At 44.1% G+C, this 24,599-nt stretch overlaps 1 protein-coding gene across 1 annotated transcript in view; it reads right to left on the bottom strand.

Moving 5' to 3' along the window:
- Positions 1-24,599, bottom strand: part of Cep152 (centrosomal protein 152) — a 56,502-nt gene that overhangs the window by 22,073 nt on the left and 9,830 nt on the right. The window contains exons 8-16 of the mRNA XM_051144537.1: positions 23,330-23,530; positions 18,044-18,191; positions 16,221-16,312; positions 14,909-15,072; positions 8,945-9,143; positions 3,488-3,610; positions 2,841-2,950; positions 2,012-2,140; positions 1,694-1,820 (exon numbers count right to left, since the gene is read on the bottom strand). Of these exons, the coding sequence (XP_051000494.1) occupies positions 1,694-1,820; positions 2,012-2,140; positions 2,841-2,950; positions 3,488-3,610; positions 8,945-9,143; positions 14,909-15,072; positions 16,221-16,312; positions 18,044-18,191; positions 23,330-23,530 (1,293 nt within the window). The remainder of the gene's footprint in view (positions 1-1,693; positions 1,821-2,011; positions 2,141-2,840; positions 2,951-3,487; positions 3,611-8,944; positions 9,144-14,908; positions 15,073-16,220; positions 16,313-18,043; positions 18,192-23,329; positions 23,531-24,599) is intronic.

Here is a 24,599-nt window from a genome sequence, read left to right on the forward strand (position 1 = left end):
CAAAACAGCATGCATGGCACGGATCTTGGTCCTGCACGTTTCGTAGTTCTGTATCTAGGCTGAGTTTCCGACCTAACACTCAAATCAGCGACTGTCTCCCTCTCTTAATTTTTATACAATCACTAAAAGCTTGAGACAATGCCTAAATAACTGTAACTCCGCCATGGCCAACACTGATTAAAACTGCTCCCTTTAAGACTTCATTTTCCATTGAGTGACATGTACACACACGGCATGCTTTCCATCAGGTTTATCTGCTGAAATATAGCTAAAATATTACATGAGTCAAACACCCCACCTGGTCACTACTGCCCTTTGCACATGTGTAATGGAAAACCTGCTTTAAGATAGCATATTCAGAGCGTCAGGACAGAATCTTCAGGCAAGGTTCTGCACCTGGTCTCTACCTATGAAGCTTTCAAACTGGGGTCTGCAGGCTCCTCCAAGCAAGGAGCCAGGCCTCCATCTGGAGGACAGAGCTAGCCACTGCTTACCATGACATACACTCCTGGACACGCAGCAAGGGCAGCAGGGAGGACCATTCAGACAGAGAACACACTGCTCTTTCTCCAGCCCCCTGAAGGAGCTGGAGAACCACACACAGCCTCTACAGAGCCTCCCCTTCCTTGGCCTGAGAACACATTCAAACCCATCCTTCCCCATGAAACAAAATGACACTTGTCTACTCGGGGTGCTACAGGTGTAAAAGGGAAAGCCACTGAAGGCACACTCTGTGCAGCTCACAGGAGCTGAAGGCACACTCTGTGCAGCTCACAGCTGCTGAAGGCACACTCTGTGCGGCTCACAGCCGCTGAAGGCACACTCTGTGAGGCTCACAACTGCTGAAGGCACACTCTGTGAGGCTCACAACTGCTGAAGGCACACTCTGTGAGGCTCACAACTGCTGAAGGCACACTCTGTGAGGCTCACAGGCATTGAAGGCACACTCTGTGCAGCTCACAGGAGCTGAAGGCATACTCTGTGTAACTCACAGCCACTGAAGGCATACTCTGTGCAGCACTACTGGGCTATGCAGGCTCTCCTTGGTAGGCAAAGGCAGCAAACACATGAAAATGGAGACACCGTGGGGATGAGAGGAGTAAGTTGGTCCACACTGTTCTGTGTTCCAGAATAAGTGTATAAGGATGTGGCTAGAGGGATAGCTCAGTTATTAAGAGTGAGTACTGTTCTAGCAAAGGACCAGGTTTGGGTCCTAGCACCCATGTGAGCAGCTTACAATGGTAAGTCTAGCCCCAGAGAATCCAGTGCCCCATTCTGGCCTGTGACAACTACACTCACGTGCACATACCCACAGAGACACACACATACATATAATCAGAAATAATAAAATAAATCATAAATTAAAATTTTTTTTCGAGACAGGGTTTCTCTGTGTAGCCTTGGCTGTCCTAGATTCACTTTGTAAACCAGGCTGGCCTCAAACTTATAGAAATTCACCTGCCTCTGCCTCCCTGAGTGCTTTGATTACAGCCTGGTTAATTTTTTTTTTTTTTAATATGATTTTTTTCCTCCAGCTAGTCACCTTACTACAAAGGTTTTAATAATAATTTCAATACTTTTTTAATTTTGTGAGCTGTGTCAGTTTGATATAACCAAAGGAGCAGGCCTCTGTGAGCAGGTGTCTTCCTGTGAAGGATGGAGGCCTGAGAAGGAAATGGTGGGAGCGTGTTACCTTCTGCTCCTGAGCCTTGTCCAAGGTCTTCCTGAGAGTGGATTCTAGCTCCTCCTTCTCCTTGCACACTTCCAGGTAACACTCCTGCACAGCAGCCATCTCCTTGTTCATCTTATCAAGGTCACACCTTTGAGACACAGAAGTAGAAAGTAAGGGAGTGTGTGCTTGAGTACACACACATGCACATGTGCATAAACACACACACACATACACACACACACAAATACACACACACACACACACACACACACACAACTTCTGCATAACAAGCCATTTCCTCAAGTTACTGAGCAAACAGGTGACAGAGGCCTCTCCTACCTGAGCTGTGACTGGGTGGCCTCGTAAATCTCAAAGAGATGCTGCTTCTCCACAGCATGCTTTGCTAGAAGGCTATCTCGGATCTGGGCTTTCATGGCTTCGTGGTGCTGTTGGTAGGTCCTCTCACACCTGACAAAAAAGGGACGCTAAAGCCATGAGCATAAGGGGCAGGACGGCTGTCCAGCGGGTCTGCCTGGCCACTGCCTTCCTCTCATTTTTCATCAGTACAAATTATAGTTGGGTCAGACTGCTTTCCCCCAACCAAAACCAAGAGCAGTTCATTTAAAACCAAGGGTCTTAATGAATTTTTAAACTTTTCTTTCTTCATGTTTTTAGAGAAAAGTGGACTCTTGAATGTGAGAATGTCCTAAGCAGAATGTCTTCAAACAGAAGAGTCAGCCTATTTTGAGGACTGCTGCTTAGAGAGAAATAATTGTTTAATTGAAATAACTGAGAAATGGTCCCTAAATTCAAATCTTAATGTCTAATATATGAATACCAACAGTCTCCAACTTACAACTCGTTTTCCAAAACGTTGCCTACAAATGTATAATTCCATGTTTGGAGGACAAAACCCTTACCCCATTTCCCAGACGAGCCTTTGGGAACGGCTCAAGTATTTCAGTGAATTGCAGTGGTGCTGAGCTAGAGTTGGGCTACTACCTCACACTGTCTCAGCATCCCACGTTATAACCCTGGAAGTAGGGGCTGACCTCTGCCAACCTAAAACCTACACAAGAACAGTTCACTCTATTTCAGGGGAGGAGGCTACAAGGGTAGAAGACTGGGCTATCCAGGGAGTCAGCCCAGGAGACAAACACAGACTCACCGATTCACAGCCTCCTGTTTGTCGTGGTCAAAGTCCTGCACCATCTGTCGCATCTGATTGCATAAGTCTTGGTTTGTACTTCTCAGTTTTTCTTCAGCTTCTTTAAGTTCCTAGATACAAAAGGAAGGCTTTCAGAAAACAACCACCACCTGCATTGATCAATCTGACATCATAAGACCCTTGGCCTTCTAGCATTATCTGATACAATCTCTCACTCATAATTCTACAAAAGAAAAAGTGTTTCCATACTTAATAAGATAGATGTATTTCTGTGGTAAGCAGCGTTCTAATAGGAGTAAACAAAATCTTGTATTTGTTTTGAAATGCATTAAGTGGAAATATTTAACCAGAGTCTTAGAATTCAATAATCGACATCTAAACAAATGAGGTTTTACATTTTGGGCAAGAGCTGGCTAAGAAGAGAGGAGCAAATCTACTGGTCAGGCTACACACGAAATAGGCCTCGCTTAACCTTCTAATAAAGCTACCACCCAAAGTAACAGTAAGGGAAACAGCTGGAAGCCACAAGCACTTCCCGATCATGTCCACCCACTAACACTGCCAGCGTCTGTTACGTAAGTCTGCGCTACCCCTGTAGTCAATAAAGGCCATGAAAAGTCTCACTGAAAGTCAGGACGTTTATTCACCTGATTCTGTTGTTGCAGAGCCTGAACTTCATTTTTCAGTTGCTCAATGTCTTTCCTGACAGCAGCCTCAGAGGAATCAAGCCATAGCTGATCAGATGTTTTTTCAGAGGTATCTGTTTTAGCCTAAAAGTTTAAAGTGATTTTAAGTTTAAAATCAAACAAAGAACTATATACTTTGAAATAATTTCATTTATTAAAAAAAAGTCTAAATAGCACAAATAATTTCTACGTCTTTTTCATCTTCTTTCTTAAATGCAATCAATATAGTCCTCCGAGCAGGAAGTTAACACTGGTGTGGGTATCACCCATTCTACAGACTTTATATAAACGCCTCCACTTTCCCCTAAGATCCCTTTCTGCACCAGGATCACACCTACAGCACATCACAGTCAATTGCCATGTCTCCTCCCGGCTGTGGTAGGTCTTCAGTCTGTCTTCCATTTTCTAGGAGTGCTAGTCAGTCACTTTGTAGGGTGTTTCCCTTAGTTTGTTTTTTTCCAAGACTGTTTGTTAAATTCAGGTTAGGCGTCTTTAGCACGAATGCTAAGAAATGATATGTTCCTTGTAAAAGCCTTGGGATGAAAACGTGTCTCATCATTGGTGGCGGCCTGCTGACCGCTGAGCCTCTAGGCCCCGCCCCCAGCGCTTGCTGGCATCCCACAGAGTAGTAAGGCATATCTCAGGAGGAGATTATTTTGAGAATATGCAAGATCCCACTTTTGGTTACACTTCTACTCAGTAGGATTAGCACATCTTCTATTTATGTATGTGCTTCTTTGTACTAGCATTGCCTCACGTACGCACCTGATTGAGTAGACACTATTTTTAAGATGCATGATAGACTTTGGTACTTTACTTTCTAGACAAGCCATGAAAAGGAACACACGGCTAGGTGGTGCAGGATCAGACCCAATTCTAGGCCTCTAATGACAGCAACTGTTTTCAGTTATTGAACTAGATGGAAAGGCGATGCCGACAGCTCTTTCACCTGCATTGTGCTGCCACCAGAGTGGGTCCCTTCCATCTGAATGTCTCTAAAGGACAATCAACACAGCTACTCAGCTTATGACAGTACCTGAAGTCGATCCCATGATGCTATCTGGCCACAGTCGTGAGAAGACTAACATAGAGTGTTACAAGGGACACTGTAGCCTGGATACATGACCATGTGGCTAATAGACTTTTTAGACTGATTTGCCAGAGAAATTTCAGAGGTTTTTTAAGCTGTGAGCTAGAGAACTGCTGTAGGCAGAGCTCACTGAGCTACTCTGGTAGAATCATGGGCAGGCCCAGAGGCGAACAGAAACTTAGACAGGGGAGTCTGGCTCTCCGGGTTTCAGCTGGCAACTGGACTATAAGGGCACTCGTGTAACATTCTAGAAAAGAACCCGTTTGCATTCTGTTGCGGCCTGAGAATTTGAGTGAGGCTCAACTTGAAAGTAATGGCTAATCGATTCTGGGGGAGAATTTTTAAGAGATCACAGCATCTGGGCTGAGGCACAGTTCCTACTCACGGACTTGCTCTGTTCTCATTCAAGTGCCCAGTGAAGAGCAGGCGAGGCAGAAAGAGACAAAAATGTAGTTTGGGAGGAAAGGGAGTGTGAACAAATTTAAAGCTTGGCAGGTGCGGGAAAAACCACTGTACCTGTTAGAGGTTATTAGGGGGACCTCACACACTCCTCGCCAAATGTATCTGAGTGAGAGTTTAACTGAGATCAAAGGTAGAGCTTATGGTTAAAACTGGTATGTTTGGGTATCAAGTTGAGAAAGGATGGAACCATGATTGTTCACCTAAACCATCAAGCTCAAAGTATCAAGAATCATCTAGGAGACATGCCTCTGGGTGTGCCTGTGAGTTTAACTGAGGAGGACAGGAAGCTCCACCATGAACACAGGTGGCAACATTGGTGGACTACAGACTGGGCATGAACTGAAAGGAAGCCAGATGAGAGCCAGCATCCATCTCTCTCTGCCTCCTGTGATGGCGTGCCATGGCCAGCCGCATCACTTCTCCCACCTCTGCCTGCTGTGATGGCATGCATGGCCAGCCACATCACCTCTCCCACCTCTGCCTGCTGTGATGGCGTGCATGGCCAGTCGCATCACCTCTCCCACCTCTGCCTCCTGTGATGGCGTGCATGGCCAGCCGCATCACCTCTCCCACCTCTGCCTCCTGTGATGGCGTGCATGGCCAGCCGCATCACCTCTCCCACCTCTGCCTGCTGTGATGGCATGCCATGGCCAGCCGCATCACCTCTCCCACCTCTGCCTGCTGTGATGGCATGCCATGGCCAGCCACATCACCTCTCCCACCTCTGCCTGCTGTGATGGCGTGCCATGGCCAGCCGCATCACCTCTCCCACCTCTGCCTCCTGTGATGGCATGCCATGGCCAGCCGCATCACCTCTCCCACCTCTGCCTGCTGTGATGGCATGCCATGGCCAGTCATATCACCTCTCCCACCACTTCCATCCCTTCCCCATCATGATGAGCCACACCCTTTACCATGAGCTAAAACACATTTTTCCTAAGTTGCTTCTTGCGAAGGATGGTACAGATACCCTGCATATTATGGCTGATCCCTCAGTAGTCACTTTCAGTACACTGACACATGTGCACATCCACATGAACACAATTTACTGGGGATCAGATACAAGGAGCTTTCTGTGTTTTATGTTCACAAAGAACTCAATATATGGACTCTGTTGGTAGGTTTTCCTAAGATCTTTACACATTCTATCTTTATATATATATATATGCAATGCCAAAGGAGTCCACAGGAGGGCACTATATTCCATGAAGCTGGCCAACAGGAGTGCTGGGAACCAAACTCTGATCCTCTGCAAAAGCAACTGCACAGCCTTGACCACTGAGCCATCTCTCTAACCCACTACATTCTATCTTAATCACCCAGTTGGTCAACTGGAACGAATGGCATATCATGTGATCTATACTCAACCACTGGCCGATGCTGTATATGAGCTGTCTCCTAATCTCTACCATACATTAGCCTGGAAGTGCCGTAAAACAGTACGCTCTGATTGTTTGTTTTGTTTGAGACAGGATCTCACTGTGCAGCTCTGGCTGGCCTTGAACTCTCTAGGTAGACCAAGCTGGCCTGAAACTCATAGAGTTCATCTGCCTGTCTCTGCCTCCCAAGGACTGGGATTAAAGATGTGCACATCCAGCTGAATGTTTTAATAGAAACGGTTTTTAAAATGTAGATGTGTAGTGACAATTATGTAATTTTGGATTATTTAAAATATTATACACATTATAACTGTAATTATATATTACATACACAAATTGTAATTATACATTACATATACAAAATGTTACAAAAACACAACATATTATAAGAATACGTTTTTGTTTTAATACCAGGTTTGGAATATGGAACTGCTTTGAAGCAGCTGGCTATGATTTGCGTCATGTTCTAGCAAAGGCATGGTTTTGCCAGCTGCAGATAGTTTCTGCAATTGTGTGACATTTGAAATTCTGGGGACTTTTCAGAGACTATTTAAATGCTACAGGCCCAATAGGTGAGATGCTGGTTGCTGTTGGTCATGGTTTGTTAAGTCGTCATGTGCAAAGATAAAACAGCAAGAAGAAATTAGATACCCTGACAGCCAAGATGGGACTTCCCCCAAGGAGCTCGATGCCCCTAATCAGCAGGAAGTGGCCTCATGATAACGCTGCCCCCTTTCTGACCCCTAACTTTCTTCAGGGATCTCTAACCTTTCCTCTCTCTCCTTCTTTCTCTCCTGCCTGGTGACGGGGATGGGGGGGAGGGGGAGCCAGGGGGATAAGGAGCAGAAGAACAAGGGTGGAGAAGGCTGCAAGAAAGACGAACCCACAAAGCGGGTTCCACAGTGTTCCGCAGGGTTCCACAGTGTTCCACAGTGCTACAATCACACAGGGCTCTGCATACCCAAACTACCTTTTACATGCTAGTGCGCACCTTCTACTTCTACTATCAGTGAACCCCACAAAATCTTACACATATATATCTTTTCAAAAACAAAAACAAGTAACAATTGTTTTCTCTCTCTCCATAGTTCTGTTATAAAGGTTTGGGAGAGAAGGAGTCCATGCAATGTTCGAAGGTGAACCACTTGTCATATAATACAGTCCGAATTTGAATGTTTAACAAAAACAAACCAACTGTATGATGTTTATAGCAGCAGAAGACACTATGCAGGGTGGAGGAGGGGGAGTCAATCAACAGTCCCATCAGCTGCAAACACTGTGAACTACAATATTGATTAGAATGTCAAGAGATGTCCACCTGTGCAATCGTGGCACAAATGTCGTGGAGGTAACTAACTTTTTTAATGTCACAATAATTGGCACCTTTGAACATTTCACATCCTTTGACAGGATTTGTTAATGAACAGGGCTCCCAGCCTAAGAACCAGGAGATAAAAAAGCAATAGTCACATTAAAACTCACTTCCTGTCAGGAGAAAAGGAATATACTCCCTACATTCCTTTTAACCTTCCATTTCCTTGTCTTAATTATACATTCATTTCTGCGTTATTTTTCTTGGCAGTACAGATGATAAGTTTGTGAAGATGAGGGAAAAAAAGTTGCTCACAAGATCTGGTCAGCCAAGCGTGATGGTTCACACCTTTAATCCCAGCACTTGGCAGAGGCAGAGGCAGGTGGATCTCTGTGAGTTGGAGGTCTACAAAGCAAGTCCATGACAAACAAGGCTAAACAGAGAAACCCTGTCTCTAAAAACAAAACAAAACAAATGTGGTGATGGGAGCTCCAGCAGTGCCCCGACCCCTGTGAGTCACCTAGTGTAACTTCTATTTCCTAGGATTGACCATGAAGCCTTAGATGGGTCACAGACTCCCTACCTTCATCTTCCTCATCTATACACCCACTAAAGAACACGGAGGCGGATGGCAGAAGCTAGGCATGGTAGCACACGCCTACAGTTTCACTACTCAGGGACAGAGACAGAAGACTACAAGCTGAAGCCTAGCCAGGCCTGCAAAGTGAAACCCTGTCTCAAAATTTAAATGACACAACTCAGAAGTAGGTATCAACTAGTGCTGTGTACCCCAAAATTCCTCACAGAGACCAACTCTTGTACAAACAGAACAGGGAGAGCTGGGGAGCCGAGCCTCCAAGGGGTCTCACTGGAGATGACTAGCAGCAGGGTTTGAAAGGGTGGGTTCGAGCAATCCTGACAAATGCCCATACCCTCTTAAAAAGTACTCCTTTCATTTGAAGACAAAGAATTTCCCTAACTGGCATCTCATTTACTAGGTGCCAAGAACAAGCAAAAAACCTCCTATCAAGTGGCCTTTTTCCTGTAAGTTTTACTTCTAAGAGTTGAATCAACGCAAGGAAACCAAGACCTTAAGTAACATCTACAAAGAGTAAATGCTCCCTTTACTGCATGTTTCAAAGGGGCTTCTGAACTGCACATTCCACCGACCTCACCTCCGTGCCTTTGTCACCACCCATTGATTGCGGAAGAGCTTCCGTTGTCCCCTGGCGGTCTTTGAGATCTCTCTGTAGCTGAGACACCAGATGACGCTTCACAGAGTTGCTATTCAGCAAGCGCTGAACTTGTGTCTTCAGCCTCAGGATGACCTCATCCTTTGAAAGCTCTTCATCTGGGACTTCTTGCTGTGCAGTGCTGATGGGGAGACTGTCGGTTTAGCATTGAATCAAGTAACAAATCAAACAAAGTTACTCCTTAAAGCCCTAACCTCATGATCGTGTTTTTATGCCTTTACAGTCAAGGTACTTTGAAACAACTTCATTTTTAACATTTTCCTTCTTTGGTTTCTGGTACCTCATACATGCTAGGTGAGGATTCTAACACTGAGCTACACACAAACTCTGCTAAAGGAGCTGGGGGCTGGAGAGGTAGATGGCTCCGTGATTAAGAGCACCTGCTGCTATTTCAGAAGACCCGGATTCAATTCTCAGCACCTACACGGTGGCTCGCAACCACCTCTAACTGCAGCTTTGGGGACCTTATGCCTGCTTCTAGCCTCCAAAGTTGCCAGGCACTGATGTGAGCTGTATGCCAGCCTTTAAACTCAACTCTATTTTCAGTAAGCGTATGGCTTAGAATGAGAGTCTAATTTTTTTTAAGTAATTTTATTATTTCTGTGCGTGAGTGCATGGGTGTGGGGGGAGGTGAACCTCTGCCCTCATGAGCTCTCAGCAGCTTTGGCTGCCTATAAAGGCCCGCACAACCCAGCCACAAAACCTACAGTTTGTCCTGCCTACAGAGTGTTCTGGAACTGGAGCCTAGCACAGTCATCATCAGAGACATCAAACAGACTCCATCCCGCAACTGATGGGGCAGATTCAGAGTCCCACAACCAAACATTGGGCAGAGTTCACAGAGCCCTGTGAAAGAGGGGGAGGAAAGGTCAGAGGAACCTGAGGGGTCAGGGACACCATAAGCACACGGCCCACAGAAATCAACTGATTGGCACCCATGGGGGCTCACAGAGATCAGGGAGCCTGGAGAGGTCTGACCTAGGTCCTCTGCATATATGTTACAGCTGAGTAGCTTGGTGTTCCTTTGGGAATGCTAACAGTGGGAGTCGGGGCTATCTCAGCGTCTTTTGTCTGTGTGTGGGCCCCTTCTTCTCATCCTGGGTTGCCTCATCCAGACTTGATGTGATGGTTATGTGCCTAGTCTTATCGTAGCTTGTTATGCCATCGTTGGCTGAAATCTGTTGGGGTCTGTGGGAGGCCTGCTCTTTTCTGAGGGGAAGTGGGAAGAAGTGTGGGGGAGGGTGGGGGAGAGAGAGGTGATGGGGAGAGGAGGGCGGGGGGGGGGGAAGGAGGAGAGGAAACTGCAGACAGGATATACTACATGAGGCAAGAATGAAAAAAGACGCAGTTAGGAAGAGGTGGGGTGAGGGGAGTTAGGGAAGGAGCGAGGATGAGTATGACCAAAATATATTGTACGACACATGAAACTCTCAAAACACTAATAAATACAGTATGTTTTCAAGGGAAAAAAGACCTGCACAAGATCAAGGCAGTCACCATTGCAACAGGAAGAAGAGGGGGTGCTTCTGAGGTCCCCACTCAGCTGATGGCTTTTGGGGACAGAGGGTCAGTTTTCTTTAAGGATATTGACCCATCCTGGTAGTCCATGCTTCAGTGGACAGTCCTACATCCTTGAGTATATGGCCAGCACAAACTGGACTCAGCAGGTTATTTCAAACAAAAACAAAAACACAGGGCAACAAATTGGAGTGGATGCAGGCAGCACTATGGGAAGGAGAAGGGAAGACAAATGTGATTAAAATACCCCGAATGTACCAGGAGAGTCTCAACTAATACAAGTGTCTCTATTTCCTAATTGGAAAGTCATATAAGTTTCTATACAACAGTTTCATAGTGGCTGGTATGTACTCTAAAATCACTGACGCTGGGTTCAAGCTAAAGATAGCCACGTAAACCTCAGCCTTAGTGACAATGCAAATATATCAGTTCACTAACTTTAACAAGCAATGTAAGATGTTAATAAGGAGCATGGGCGCTGCGTATACACAACTGTGTAAAATCTAAATCTCTATTTCCAAAATCTCCTAAAAGAGAAACCTACCTTAAAAAGACATAATAGTATCTGAATTAAGGTTTTCACTCTTGGAATTGAAAGATTTCAGATTATTTTAAACGGAATGTTAGAATATAGCTCATTTGTGAAGAAAGAATGAATAATTTATTTGTTTTATTTTTAAATTTATTTTTATTTTTTTAATTTTTAACAATTTATTTTTAACAATATAAATGAAACTCTTTAGGATGGATGTGTGTGTGTGTGTGTGTGTGTGTGTGTGTGTGTGTGGTATAACACTATAGATAAATATATTCTGTGTATGTTTGCACAAAGAAAACCTTACCTATTTAAATCATTTCCTTTTCAACAGAAATAGAATCACGGAATCATAACTATAACAGATGCAGTTGTGTACGAGACAAAATAGGTAACAAAGCATCTGTTCCCTGAGGAGGTGACTGTGAGCACTCAGTTTACTCAGCTAACAGATGAGACCCCTAGTTCCTCTTCTAGCTGAAGGCGGGCCGCTGGAGTAGCACACTCTGTACTCCTCGAGGAAGCCAACCCAGAGAGCAGAGAGAGTGCGTATGAAATAATCTCTCCCCTTCCTCTAAAAGAAAAAGTCCGTGCTGACCACTCTGCCCGCGGGCCACAGCACCCCATGGAGACTGGTTCCCTGGAACCCGAATAAAACTGCAGTCTCTTAGGAAGCCTGCTGAGAAGAGCAAAGGAAAGGGCGTTCCACTTGTTAAATGCTTATTATTTGAGCTTAGCAGCCAACTATAATAACGGAGAGAGGAAGCCGTCTGCAAGCTGTGTACAGATTTAGCCTCTCAAATTCCATTAATGCAAAATAGAACATTAAGGCTAAACCCTTCTACTAGGCAGTAGCTGGAGAGGGTGGTGGTTGCTGGTAAAGGCTGAGAGCCACTGACACCTGGGCCAAGGGATTCAGCTCTCCATGCTCCAGTAAAGCCAACGTTTTTTCACAAGATTAAGGACCAAGATACTTTATATAGTATATGCTGAATTCAAAGTAGATTAATGTAAAATCTGATCAGTGGTGTATTTTAAACAATTATCTATAAGATAACAGAAATAGCTATCCTTTTTTTAGTGCTTCATAAGTGCTGGACATATCTCTGGAGATTCACATTCATTGAAAATTCACCTATTTTAATTATCACTTTAAGTTCCATGAGAGAACAAGCCTGATAAAAGCAGAAACAAAAAAGAAGCTCAGAGAAAGTTTAAAAGTTGGCACAAGGCCATTTATCTAGCACTAAAAGGCAAAGCCATTGTTCAGACCAGCCTGGATCCCTCACTAGCCCTGAAAATTCACTTGGCAGTGACAAAAAGTAAAGCATTCCCAGCAAAGTGTCTTCAAGATGATCACATGCAAGTTCAAATTCTAGGTTTCCAGGCATAGAAATAATAATAAAAGACTTCTTTTGCATCCACCAACCATAGTGAAGCCTTTGTTCAACATCATGTGATTGGGTCAAAATACTCATACTGAGAGCCACTTTGCCACTGCTCGGCTTGCCACACTTCTCGCCCAGCTAAGGCTGGGTTGACTGCAGTTCTCTCCACTTGGCTCAGCCATAGTGGCCTCCATTTGTAAACCAGGTAATTAATGGGATGAAATGAAAAGGAACCTGGGTCAACATGCCCTAGATAAGAGCCTGAGGAGCGTTCCCACCAAAAACGGCCACTGTTCCACTGCTTCTTCTTTGCTTTCTTCCCAGCACAGCTGCTGTCTGTAGTGACGAGAGTCCCAGAAGACAGACCCTCAGGTAAACGGAGCCTTGCTGAGCTAGAGAACAGCATCTTCCTCTGTAGCATCACTTCATTCCTTCAGATTTCAAATGACTAAATCTCACCTTACGGCTCCAAAACTGTAATGGCATCTGGGTGCGGTGGCACGCACCTGTAATCCCAGCACTCAGAGAGGCAGAGGCAGGTGGATCTCTGGGAGTTCGAGGCCAGTCTGGTCTAAAAAAGTGAATTCTAGGACAGCCAAAGCTACACAGAGAAACCCTATCTTGAAAAACCAAAAAAAGCAAAAAACAAAAAACAAAACTGTAGTGGCAGTGTTAAAATATAGTCTTCCCACAGGCCATTGGAGAGTGAACTTGTCAGGAGATGTAGGCTTGTGCTTGGTTCCTTAATATTTTACAAATATGCATGAAACAATAATGCAATAAAGATAGTGAACACAGTCAGTGCTGGTAAAGGCCAAATGCCTTCAAGAAGCACATTCTTCAGAGGTGAAAATACAGGCCCCTGACACAGCACCTTCTCAGAGTGAGAGAAGTCCTAGGCTCTGTTCCTCAGCAAAAGAAGCTCTTGCTTCAGCTAAACCTAATCTCCTGACAGTGGCCCATCTCTCATCCCTAATGCAAACCAGCATGAAGAGTGGATAAATCCTCCTGGGTCATGGGTCAAGCCCAGCACTGACCACACAGAACTTTGTTGTTTATTGGGTATGACTTGTTTCATCTAGCCAGGGAATTGTGAACTCCTTGGGGAAGTACAGTTTCTACTGGATTTTTTTTTTTTTTTTTTTTTTTAAATCCTATTTCAGGACCTCACAAAGCACCTTCCATGTAGCAAGGATGCAAAGTTCACCAAGTGTCTAGAACAATGGCTGAGTGCCCAACTCAAGTATATAACTAGCTCTTCAACAAGTTCACCAAGAGTCTAGAACACCCACTGAGTGCCCAACTCAATTATATAACTACCTCTTCACCAAGTTCATCAAGTGTCTATAACAATGGCTGACTGCCCAACTCAATGATATAACTAGCTCTTCAACCCTTTCCACTCTCTCCCCCTCACTCTCACCCATATGACTGAAAAAACTATCTAAATAGCAGTAGCATAAAAGGACCTCTGTTTTAAAAGTGAGATCTCAGGGCTAGAGAAAACAGCTCAGTGGGTAAGAGCACTGGCTGCTCTTGCAGAGGACCCAGGTTCAGTTCCCAGTTTCCCACATGGCAGCTTACAACCATCCGTAACTCCAGTTCCAAGGGATCTGACACCACCTTCTAACTTCCATGGGCACCAGCATGTATATGCATATGCATACATGCAGGCAAAACATGCACAACAGAAATAAATAAATCTAAAAAAGAATGATTTAAGATCTCAGTACGGTTCCAAAGAAAGTGTAATGATACCGATATGCTTATTTTCTCACAGATGACTGATTAATGCAAGATATTTATTTTTTAATACACAAGGCTAACATATTAAAAATAGCCATTCACCTCAATAGTTCAAACACATACACTGTCTGTATATTTGTGTGTGTGTGTGCGTGTGGTGTCTACCATGTATGTATACAGGTGTGTGTGCCCACACTTGTGCACCAGGTGTCCTGTTCTGTCACTATCCACTTTAGTCTCTTACTGCCCCTGAAGCTAAGCTGGTGGCCAGCAATCCTCAACTGTCCTCCTGTCTCAGCTTCCTACAATGCTGAGATTATAGGTACATGTAGCCAAGTATACCTTTTAATGTAGGCGCTGGGGATTTGAACTCAGGTCCTTATGCCTACACAGCAAACTCTCTTACAAGCTAAGCCATCTCCCCAGCCACATAATCTATATATTTAACTATATAAATAAACCCCTTCTCAGCTTTCTGTAACTGGTACCTATCTGCATGCTGAGGACTACAAGCACAGTGTTAATGCTTCAGATTTCTGTTCATTTGGAGTTTCAGGCATTTATAACTCATTAAGAATTTCTAAAACCCGCCGTCCCCTAATCAAGCCTTTATTTTGTGCATGGTTCCACTGTGTCCCATGCCTCCATCACCAGCTTCATTAACATAAATTCTTCTATAGTAAACTATTCACACAGTACCTGTTAGCTTTGGTTTGTTTGCAACTGGCTTTTTTAATGCCCAAGTGCACACATGATTCAGTGAGCTCTATACTCGAGTCCCCTTCTGAGTCTCCCGGTAGGACTCCGAGTTCTGCAGCAGATTCATAGAGAGAAATCTCATCCTTTAGCTCTGTTAATTCCTCCTAGAACAAAATATAAAAGCGAACTATTATTTTCTTGGGTAACAAAATCAACCATTCTATGTTTCAAACCTTATTTTAATGATCAGTAGAATGCAGAAAAGCTCTTTGAAACTTTCTTAACATTCATTCTAAATAACTTCATAAAGGCCACTTCCTGCTGTATGTTCAAATGAATATATGTTCGAATGAATGAAGAAGCAAGGGCAGACGGTTCTTCCCACAACGCTATAGTTTACAAAAACCCCTTAGCTGAGATGCCTCTGGTGTCTGGCCTCACTATAGCAGAGGACGAAACAGATAGCTCAGCCAGGAACGTGCTATGCTCTGCCTGCCAAAACCGCATTATACTTTGTCTGCAGGAGTGTGCTATGCTCTGTCTGCAGGAGTGTGCTATGCTCTGTCTGCAGGAGCGTGCTATGCTCTGTCTGCAGGAGCGTGCTCTGCTCTCCCTGCAGGAGTGTACTATGCTCTCCCTGCAGGAATGTGCTATGCTCTGCCTGCAGGAGCGTGCTATGCTCTCCCTGCAGGAGCGTGCTATGCTCTGTCTGCAGCAGCGTGCTATGCTCTGTCTGCAGGAGCGTGCTATGCTCTCCCTGCAGGAATGTGCTATGCTCTGCCTGCAGGAGCGTGCTATGCTCTGTCTGCAGGAGCGTGCTATGCTCTCCCTGCAGGAGCGTGCTATGCTCTGCCTGCAGGAACATGCTATGCTCTATCTGCACTAGTGTGCTATGCTCTGCCTGCAGGAACGTGCTAATGCTTTCCCTGCAGGACCAACAAGCAGAGCATCTCCTTCAGTGGAGCTCCTCTCCTGCATCTTCCTTGCCCTTCCGGGAAACTAATGTGGTAGAGGATGTGAGAGAATCAGAGGCCAGTTAAATATTCCCCACACCTGTAGCTACCCTGCTCCCCAGTATACACCTGCAAAGGCAGGAGAGACAGTAGATAGAGGAGGCAGAGGTCTGGCTCCGCAGCTCATCAGAACTGAGCTGGAACACCTAGGTCTAACTTACGGTGCTGTGGGGAGACATCCTGAAAAAGTTCCCTGGCTGGTCTGAAGACGGTCTAGCCATTTTTATTACACAGAGAAACCGGGGTTCAAATGAGGGGCTGTAGCACTGCCTACGTCTCTTCCAGGAGACAGTACTCACTTGCAGGGCTTTATTCATGCTCTCACTTAGAACGTGGGCCTTCTGGGCTTGCTGCAACTGTAGCTGTAGCTGAGCCACCTCCTGCATGGAGCCTGCAAGAGAGAGTCAGAGGCTATGTAACTGAAAGGAGGCCCAGGGTCCCTGTCTACAGGACTGGGACCCACCGAGGCTTGAGACGGAGTCTGCTTTATTATGATTTTAGGGCCACACTGATAGGTAGCATGGGAGACCGCCAAGACCTAAGTCTGATCTGCATGTGGCGCTATCACCACTGCTCCATCTACAGACCACAGCAGTCATCTAGTGAGGACACAGGTGCCAGCTGACAGGGCCGAGAAAACCTACCCTTTCAGAGTTTTCTAGTAAACTGTTTAAACTGTGTCTTGCTATCTCGTAAAATGCTTTTATCTCCAACGTCCCCGTCTCCATATGGAACAGGTGTACATGACAGCTGTGTTTCCATATGGAACAGGTGTACATTACAGCTATACTTCTGAGGTTTTAGCAAACGACTACTAGTTTAAAGGTGTGTGTGTATGTGTGTGTGTGTGTGTTCCTCTGGAGCTAGACATAAGAGGCACTTGTGAGCCCCATGGCTGCTGTGAACTGGACTCTAGTCCTCTGCAGGAGCAGGAAGTACTCTTCACCTCTGAGCCACCTCTCCATCCCCAACAGACTCATAGGTGAAATGTACTGAGAGACTCTAGTTCAAAGGGCCCTTTGAGGGTGTCTCTAAGTGAGAACAGCCCTCTCAGAACAGCAGAGGGAAGTGATCATGGTTCAAAGCCTCACAGCCAAGGAAAAGACTCACCAAGTCATGGCAAGGGGGGAAGGGGATCTGTAGCTAAGCAGGGCTGGAGGAGCGAGAACAGGGTCCAAACCTGGCCCTTCGGCAGAACACACACGGCCACAGGCAGCCCTTAACTTTAGCACTTTCACTATGTAATTAAACTACAGCCCCATGCCCTGGACCAGCCATCCCACTACCTCATACGCCAAAATGTGACTTGCATGTATATTAGCTAACAAAAAACACCACTGAGTTTGTCAACCAGAAATGAGGTTGGCATTTTACTGTCTTTAACAGTAATTTATAAAATTAATTAAAAGTACCACGAAAGTACAGGAAGCATGTCTCAAATACCACAGAGACCACACTAAAAATATTAACAGTGGCACAAATGTAAGTCAGTGTCCAGGTTAAGAAGCTGATCATTGTGGGGGGATTAAAAGAAAAAAAAAAAAAAAAAAAAAAAAAAAAACAGACAGAACTACTGAATCAAATACTGGGTCTAAAACAGGCAAATGAGATCTCATAGTCAAAGGTGGCTGAGGACAGAACTGTGTCTTCAGAGCAGAGCACCACCTGGCACGTGTGTTCCCTCCTTTCCCTTGTGGGAAGGAGCATCAGGCACCACAGCACTGATTTCGAGAAGGAGGATGATGTTTACTTGGAACGTTAAACCTGCCTGGAGTTTCCAGATTACATAGCGGAAGCGAACTGCACCTTTAATATGAACTGCACATATAATCTACTCTAAAAGAAAGTGACCACAGGTGAACTCTTCTGTGGGATTCAGGCTGCTGAGGTAGTTTGGTGGGTAAAAGTACTTGCAGTATAATTTGTGTTGGGAACGGGTGGCAAGACGGCCTGAGTTTGAGCTCCAGACCTCAGGTTAAAAGAGAGGACCGGCTGTGAAGTGTCCTCTAGTCTCCACACGGGAACCATGACGTGCACATGCAATAATAATAAGTTCACGGATCCAGCTACATGCTGCGCCTGTGCTACGGTGGCCTCCGGGGGACACCCACAAAGCACACACCTGACTGCAGCAGGTGGGCACACTGCTTCTGACTGTCCTCGAGGCTTCGCGTCAGCCTGTTAATGAGCTCCGTCTTCTCTACTTTGACTGCTTCTTGGTTCCTCTCCAGCTGCAGCACGTGATCCTTCAGACGCACACAAACATTTTCCTGAACGGGAGAAAAGTCGGCACATCACTTTCCTGATCAAGGTTAGTAGAAATTGAACTGTCAGATGTGAACTCATCACCGGGTAGGATGCTCTCTTTCCCAGGGTTAATCTGTGCACCGGAGGAGAACAAGAGAGCACGTGAGCCGATAGGGAGGCCCGGCTAACAGAGGACACCCGTAAGACACTGTTACTAAAGGAGAAAACACTACAGTCCCATTTGCATTTTGTGCTGTGTTAATATACATATATGCAAACGTAGGCAAGCCACTCTGGAGTCACAGAATCCGCACCCTCAGACAAGGAAACAGGCGAACACATGAACTCCATTCTGAGCAGCCAAGGGTAGCCAAGAATAACCCTTCCCTTCTCTGACTTTCTCTTAAATTTGATTTATTTCTCTCGTTTTCCTTTCTGCTTTTTACACATCCTACTTCTCCTGCCTCCTGAAGGCGTCTCTGCATCATGCTATGCATGGCAAGCATTATGATGAACACGTGAAACATAAGGACAAAAAAGACATGCTCATTGTTGAGTGTGACTGCACAAGGACGTATACAAATATACACTATGGGATAAGGGTCAGTCTTGCCTACATACAGCCATGGAGAGAGAAAGACATGGGTACACATATTTGGACATAAAAAACCATGGGAGTTTGGAGCCATCACGGTAACAGTCATTACTTCTCACCTAAACGCTGCTCAGGCTGAATGTCAATCGGAATCAGGAGAGGCAGGAGCAGCAGTGTGGCAATGGTCTTAAACTCCCTGAGAAGCCCTAAGAAAAACATTGGCAGGAGCTCTGAAGTGAGAATGCGTGGGCCTGTGGTCCCAGGTTTCCTAACACAGCCGGAACCTCAATAATGGCCTCAATACAAACACAGGGACGTCCAAAATGCCAGAAACACAGTGTCCCTGTGCAAAATGAAGAGGGTCTGAGGGCTCTCACTTTGCCTTAAAATTCCTGTGAGCGGTGTACTCTCTGTCATAATGCAGCTGTGTTTGCTTAAATTTTTCCTACCAGAGTTTTAGCAAAATGAAGCTTCTGGAAAGCAGTCCATGTTTATTTAGTGCTGCAAAGCTCTTGGCGTGCTGCTGCTATTTCCCAGGCCAGCTTGGGAAGCCCAGCTCCAAGGAGCCAGCACAGCATGGCTGACGTACAATGAGCTGGCAAGAATGCAGCACAGATGCTTGTCCTGATGGGGTGGCAAGACACTCAAATACATGTCCTAGAGGTCACAATCGTTCCGAAATTGTTATAATATGTTGTATAGGCAGTCTTTTCTACATAGAAAAATGTGATGTTCAGGAAAGCACTAAGTTAATAACATATTAAAACCATGTATTTCTCAAACAGCACTAGGTTCGCAGACACTCAAGAAACTTGGCTGTGTCAGACTGCTGTGCCACCCGTCACATGCGATTAGCAGGCAATCCCTGTGCTGAACCCTGCTGCCCTTCAAATACAACGAGCAACCATTCATGATTGAAAAGAAAAATAAGCCTTAAGAACATTCTAAATCTATCATACTTAACAGAATAACCTGAAACGTTCCTACAAAGACCAGGACCAGGGAAGGGATGACCCTTCTTGTTGGAAGTTCTCGCCAATGCACTATGACAAGAAAATGAAATAAAAGGAATACAAATGACAAAGAAGATAGGAAAACTCTTTATCCATGAATGACATGATCTCCTACACAGAGTAAGCAATTACAGAATGCCGCTAATGGGGGAAAATCACTTTCCTGTACATCCCATGGAGCAAGGAGAATTTAAAATTTGAAAATGTCCTTTATAATACTACTCCAAAAATAAAGAAACTACAAAAATCTGACTAAATCAATAAAGAACCAAATAACTGGACAGATACTCTATGTTCACAATAGAAACACTTGGTGTCATCAAGATGTCAGTTGTTCCCAATGAGACCTACAGAGTCCGTGCACTCCCAGCATCCCAGCAAGTTATTCTGTGGATGTCAACAAAGTACCATAAATATGCATGAATGGTTCCACACATCACCATCACACTTGGGCAGATGGAAATCGTACTGTGAGAATGCAGGAAGTAAGCACAGAGGGCAGGAGGTGAAATCATGGGAAACTGGGAAATTCTTTACCTTTCTCTCACTTTTGGTGAGAACCTGACTTTTGTGGCACTATTCCAATTAGTAATACCAATTGGATTATAAAATTATACAGTTTGGGTATAAGTATTTGACTCCTTATTATAAATACTGCTGAGCCAATTGATAACAAGTTTACAAAGGGGATATCATAAAAACCACCTGGGGGTGGGGTTAAGTCAGAGTAAATACAACTTGTGGTTTGCAGTCTAAAGCCCACTCTGGACAGAACCAAAATTCTGTTCGATCCTCTAGGCTAAGGACCCTCTCCTGAAGTGGTGATGGCAACATGGGACACATAAAGAAGCCAGCGGCACAGGCTTTGAATCACTGCCACAGCCTGGAGGAACTGGCTATCCTAGAGCGGGCTGAACCAGGGAGGTTGTCCTGAGAGACATTTGGGCTCTGGAAGAATGTATGCCAACGATTCTTCCAAGAAAGGATTCCAAACACATGGGGAATCCCTCCCACTGATCCCAGTAAGATGGTGTCAGGCTATCTCTTCATACACTCCACAGGAGCCGACAGATCCCACTGTGTTTACCAAAGGCAATATGAATGAATGCTTTAAAATAAAATAACAACTGACTTCAAACTGTATAGAAGTTCACTGAAATGTATAGTATTTAAATCTGTTTAAATCCAGTGTATGATATCTTTTTATAATAAAGTTTATTTTAAAGTTAAATAAGTAAAAATTCCTTAGATGATTGGCAAAAAAAAAAAAAAAAAGTAAAATAACAAAAAAACTGCATCTCAAATTCTAGCTAAATTTCTATGAAGCAGACTCTTTGATTATGCATATTTTATTTTTCTCCACTCCTAGAAGCCTTCCTTTATAAAATTCATGAGTTTCTATATAAATGGAAAAAATAATAAACTGAATAAAACACATGAATACACATAAAAATAAAATGGACTAGGGATGAGTTGGAAGAATGCTGGCTGAGCATGCACCAAACCCAGGCATAAAGCCAGCATCGCATAAGATCATGGTAGTACATGCCCATAGCCCCAGCACTCAGAAAGCAAAGGCAAGATCAGAGGTTCAAAATCACCCCTGGCCTCATAGCAAATTCAAGGACAGTTCAGGCTACATGAGATGAGGTCATAAGTAAAATATAGCATATAACATAAAATAAAAATAATAACAGAGTAAGATGTTACACAAACAATTACTCTGTCATAATCGATCTACCAAACATGCAAAAAATAGAATGGGCCCTCAGAGTCAGAGTTGGCAACCCGAATCAGAGGAAACTTTGGGTGTGAGAGGTTTGTCACACCCTCACTTCTTAGTGTCTTCCCTTTTTCTCTCGGGCTAAATTAGTTCTTAAATTATATCAGGAAAAATTCATCCTGAAACTGTATTCATTCAACCTGGGGTTTTGGACACAAGGCAGGTAACCAGTCACTCAACACACCCGAGCCTTCAATACTCACTCCTTCCTGGACTCGATCTTAGAATCACAAGCTGTTTATTTGGATCAGACTTTCTTTCTTGTTTTATACATTGTACAGACTACTGAGTGCTTTCAGCATGGGACACATTTCAATTTGGGAAAATTTGAAAATACATACAGTTATGTTAGGGATGAGACTCAAGATCAAACATGGAATTTACTTAAGTCATTATTTTCTTCGTCAGGGTTACTATTGCTGTGATGAAACACCATGACCAAAAGCAAGCTGGAGAGGAAAGGGTTATTTTGCTGTAACTTCCACATTACTGTTCCTCATCAAAGTAAGTCAGGGTGGGAACTCAAGCCAGGCAGGAACCTGGAGGCAGGAGCTGAGAGGAAGCCATGGAGGGGTGCTACTTACTGGCTTGCTCCTCATGGCTTGCTCAGTGTGCTTTCTTATAGAACCCAGGACCACCAGCTCAGCGGTGACCCCACTCACAATGGGCTGGGCCCTTCCTTATCAATCACTAATTTTAAAATGCCCTACAAACCTGCCTACAGCCAGTCTTTGGATGCACTTTCTCAACTGAGGCTCCCTCATCTCAAGTTGACATAAACTTGACAGGTTGGAAGGATATACATACATACACACATACACACATACACACATACATACATACATACATACATACACATACATACATACACACACATACATACATATACATACATACATACATCATACATACACATACATACATACATATACATACATACATATACATACATATACATACATACATATACATACATATACATGCACATACATATACATGCACATACATACATACATATACATACATCATACATACATACATACACATACATACATGTACATACATACATATACATGCATACATATACATGCACATACATACATACATATACATACATATACATACATACATACATCATACATACATACATACATACATGCGCACGCACGCACGCACACACAAACACACACACACATATGTAATACACTTAGTCCAAAGATTTTTTTTTCTTATACAATACTAACTATGACATGTCTATAAGAGGTTTGGCGTGTGATTTTCTATCTGAAGTATCTGTCAGCCATTAGAATACTGGATTCCAGATATCCAACTTCTGTTCTCAAAAGAACCATTTCTCAACACTCCTTGTTGAGAGGTGAAAGCTCAGAGACCTACCAAAGGCTCCCAGGTCAACCTCAGGTTCTGGCCAGTGCCAGTACACTCATCCTTTCAGTTGGCATTTACTCTATGACAATATCAACAATATGAAGAAATGTTATTTTAAAAATACAGTTTGTCTAGCACTGTGAGGTCTGAAAAGGTACCAACTGATCCTACAAGAAAAGTATCCAAAGACAAACTTTCAGATATACTCATGATATTTTAAAAATCAGGATTTGTTTTTTTTTTTGGGGGGGGAGGGGTGGTGGGGTGAGGGGGTAGTGTTCAGTTACAGTTTTATACCTATTAATACAAACAAAATTTCTAACTGGGGGACCACAAAATATCCAACTTTACTCAACTGCTAGTTGCTCATTAGGAATCACTGACCTGTTCCTGAAGGGCTGCTGTGGTAGCATCCAAGTTCCTCTGCAAGGCTAACACCTGCTCTTCATACTTCTGTGTGAGGCCCGCGACGATGCTCTCATGCTGCTCTCTGGCTCGCTGAAGGGACTCAGAATGATGGAGCTCTACCAGCTGCTGTTTCAGGTTTTCCAGGGTGATCTCAGTTGTTCTGGCCTTCTTGGTCAGCTAGCACAAACACACACAGAGTATCCATGTTGACAGCATCTTAACTCTGCTCCCTAAGACTGTCCCGGATGCTGTCCACAAGCCCGCACTGCTGGGCACAATCACTCCCTGACAAGCTAGACTGCACAACTACATGCAGAGGGCGAATGAAGACTCTGAAGGGCAAGGCGACTCTGCTGCAGTACTAGCCCCGGCATTGTTTGCATTGTTCTATAAGTAAAGCAAGAACAAGCCAACTGTAGGGTCACAGAAAAATGTGTTGCTCTCTTAAAGGCTGCAAGCCTACGATGGTCATTTACTAAATAAGAAGCTGTTTGGTTTTCTTTTTTGTGACAGGATCCCACTGTCTGCCCAGGCTGGCTTCACATTCCCAGGCTCAAGTGATCATCCTGCCTCAGCTCCCTAAGTAGGCTAGGAGAACAAGCATAGAGCTCTGAAAGCGTAGCTGCGACTGTGGGTATAATAACGCCCCACAGATGGGTTCCCAAGGCCCCAAATCTGTGGTTATGTAGGCTTTACAGTCAGAGAAAAGTAAACTTGCAGCTGAGAGGAAAGTTGCTATCATATAACCTTAAAATAAGGAAACTCTGGAGGGAACCATTTGGTTCAAGATTTTTACGCTTCTGAGAATTTGTCAATAAATGAACTTATACCCTTGGGCAAGTAATCTGTCCTTCTAAGAACCTGCATGACACATGTATAAAATGGTAAGGCATAAAAATCTAAAGAAGAAAAAAAAATCTAAAGAAGAAAATTATTATTTTATTGAATAGATACAATCCTTGCTTGTCAATTTTAAAATACACTATAAAGCTACAGTCATGACAGCATTCAAACAGGAACAGAAAAACACGTAAAAAGAAAGCATATATGCAACGTAATTTTAAGCAAGACTCACTCAGCATGTACTAACCACCAACTATAAGCCAAATACTGACCTACGTGGCAGAGCTACAAACATGAGGCTAGCCCAATGATGCCTTCAAGAAACTCTTTGTCTGGCATAAGAGAGTAATCACCCTGAGGAAAGAGATTTGGCAGTAAGAGGCTGGAAGAAGGACCTGGTCAG

This window comes from Acomys russatus, chromosome 4 (genome assembly GCF_903995435.1).
Source record: "Acomys russatus chromosome 4, mAcoRus1.1, whole genome shotgun sequence".
In the NCBI taxonomy this organism is placed as follows: domain Eukaryota; kingdom Metazoa; phylum Chordata; class Mammalia; order Rodentia; family Muridae; genus Acomys; species Acomys russatus.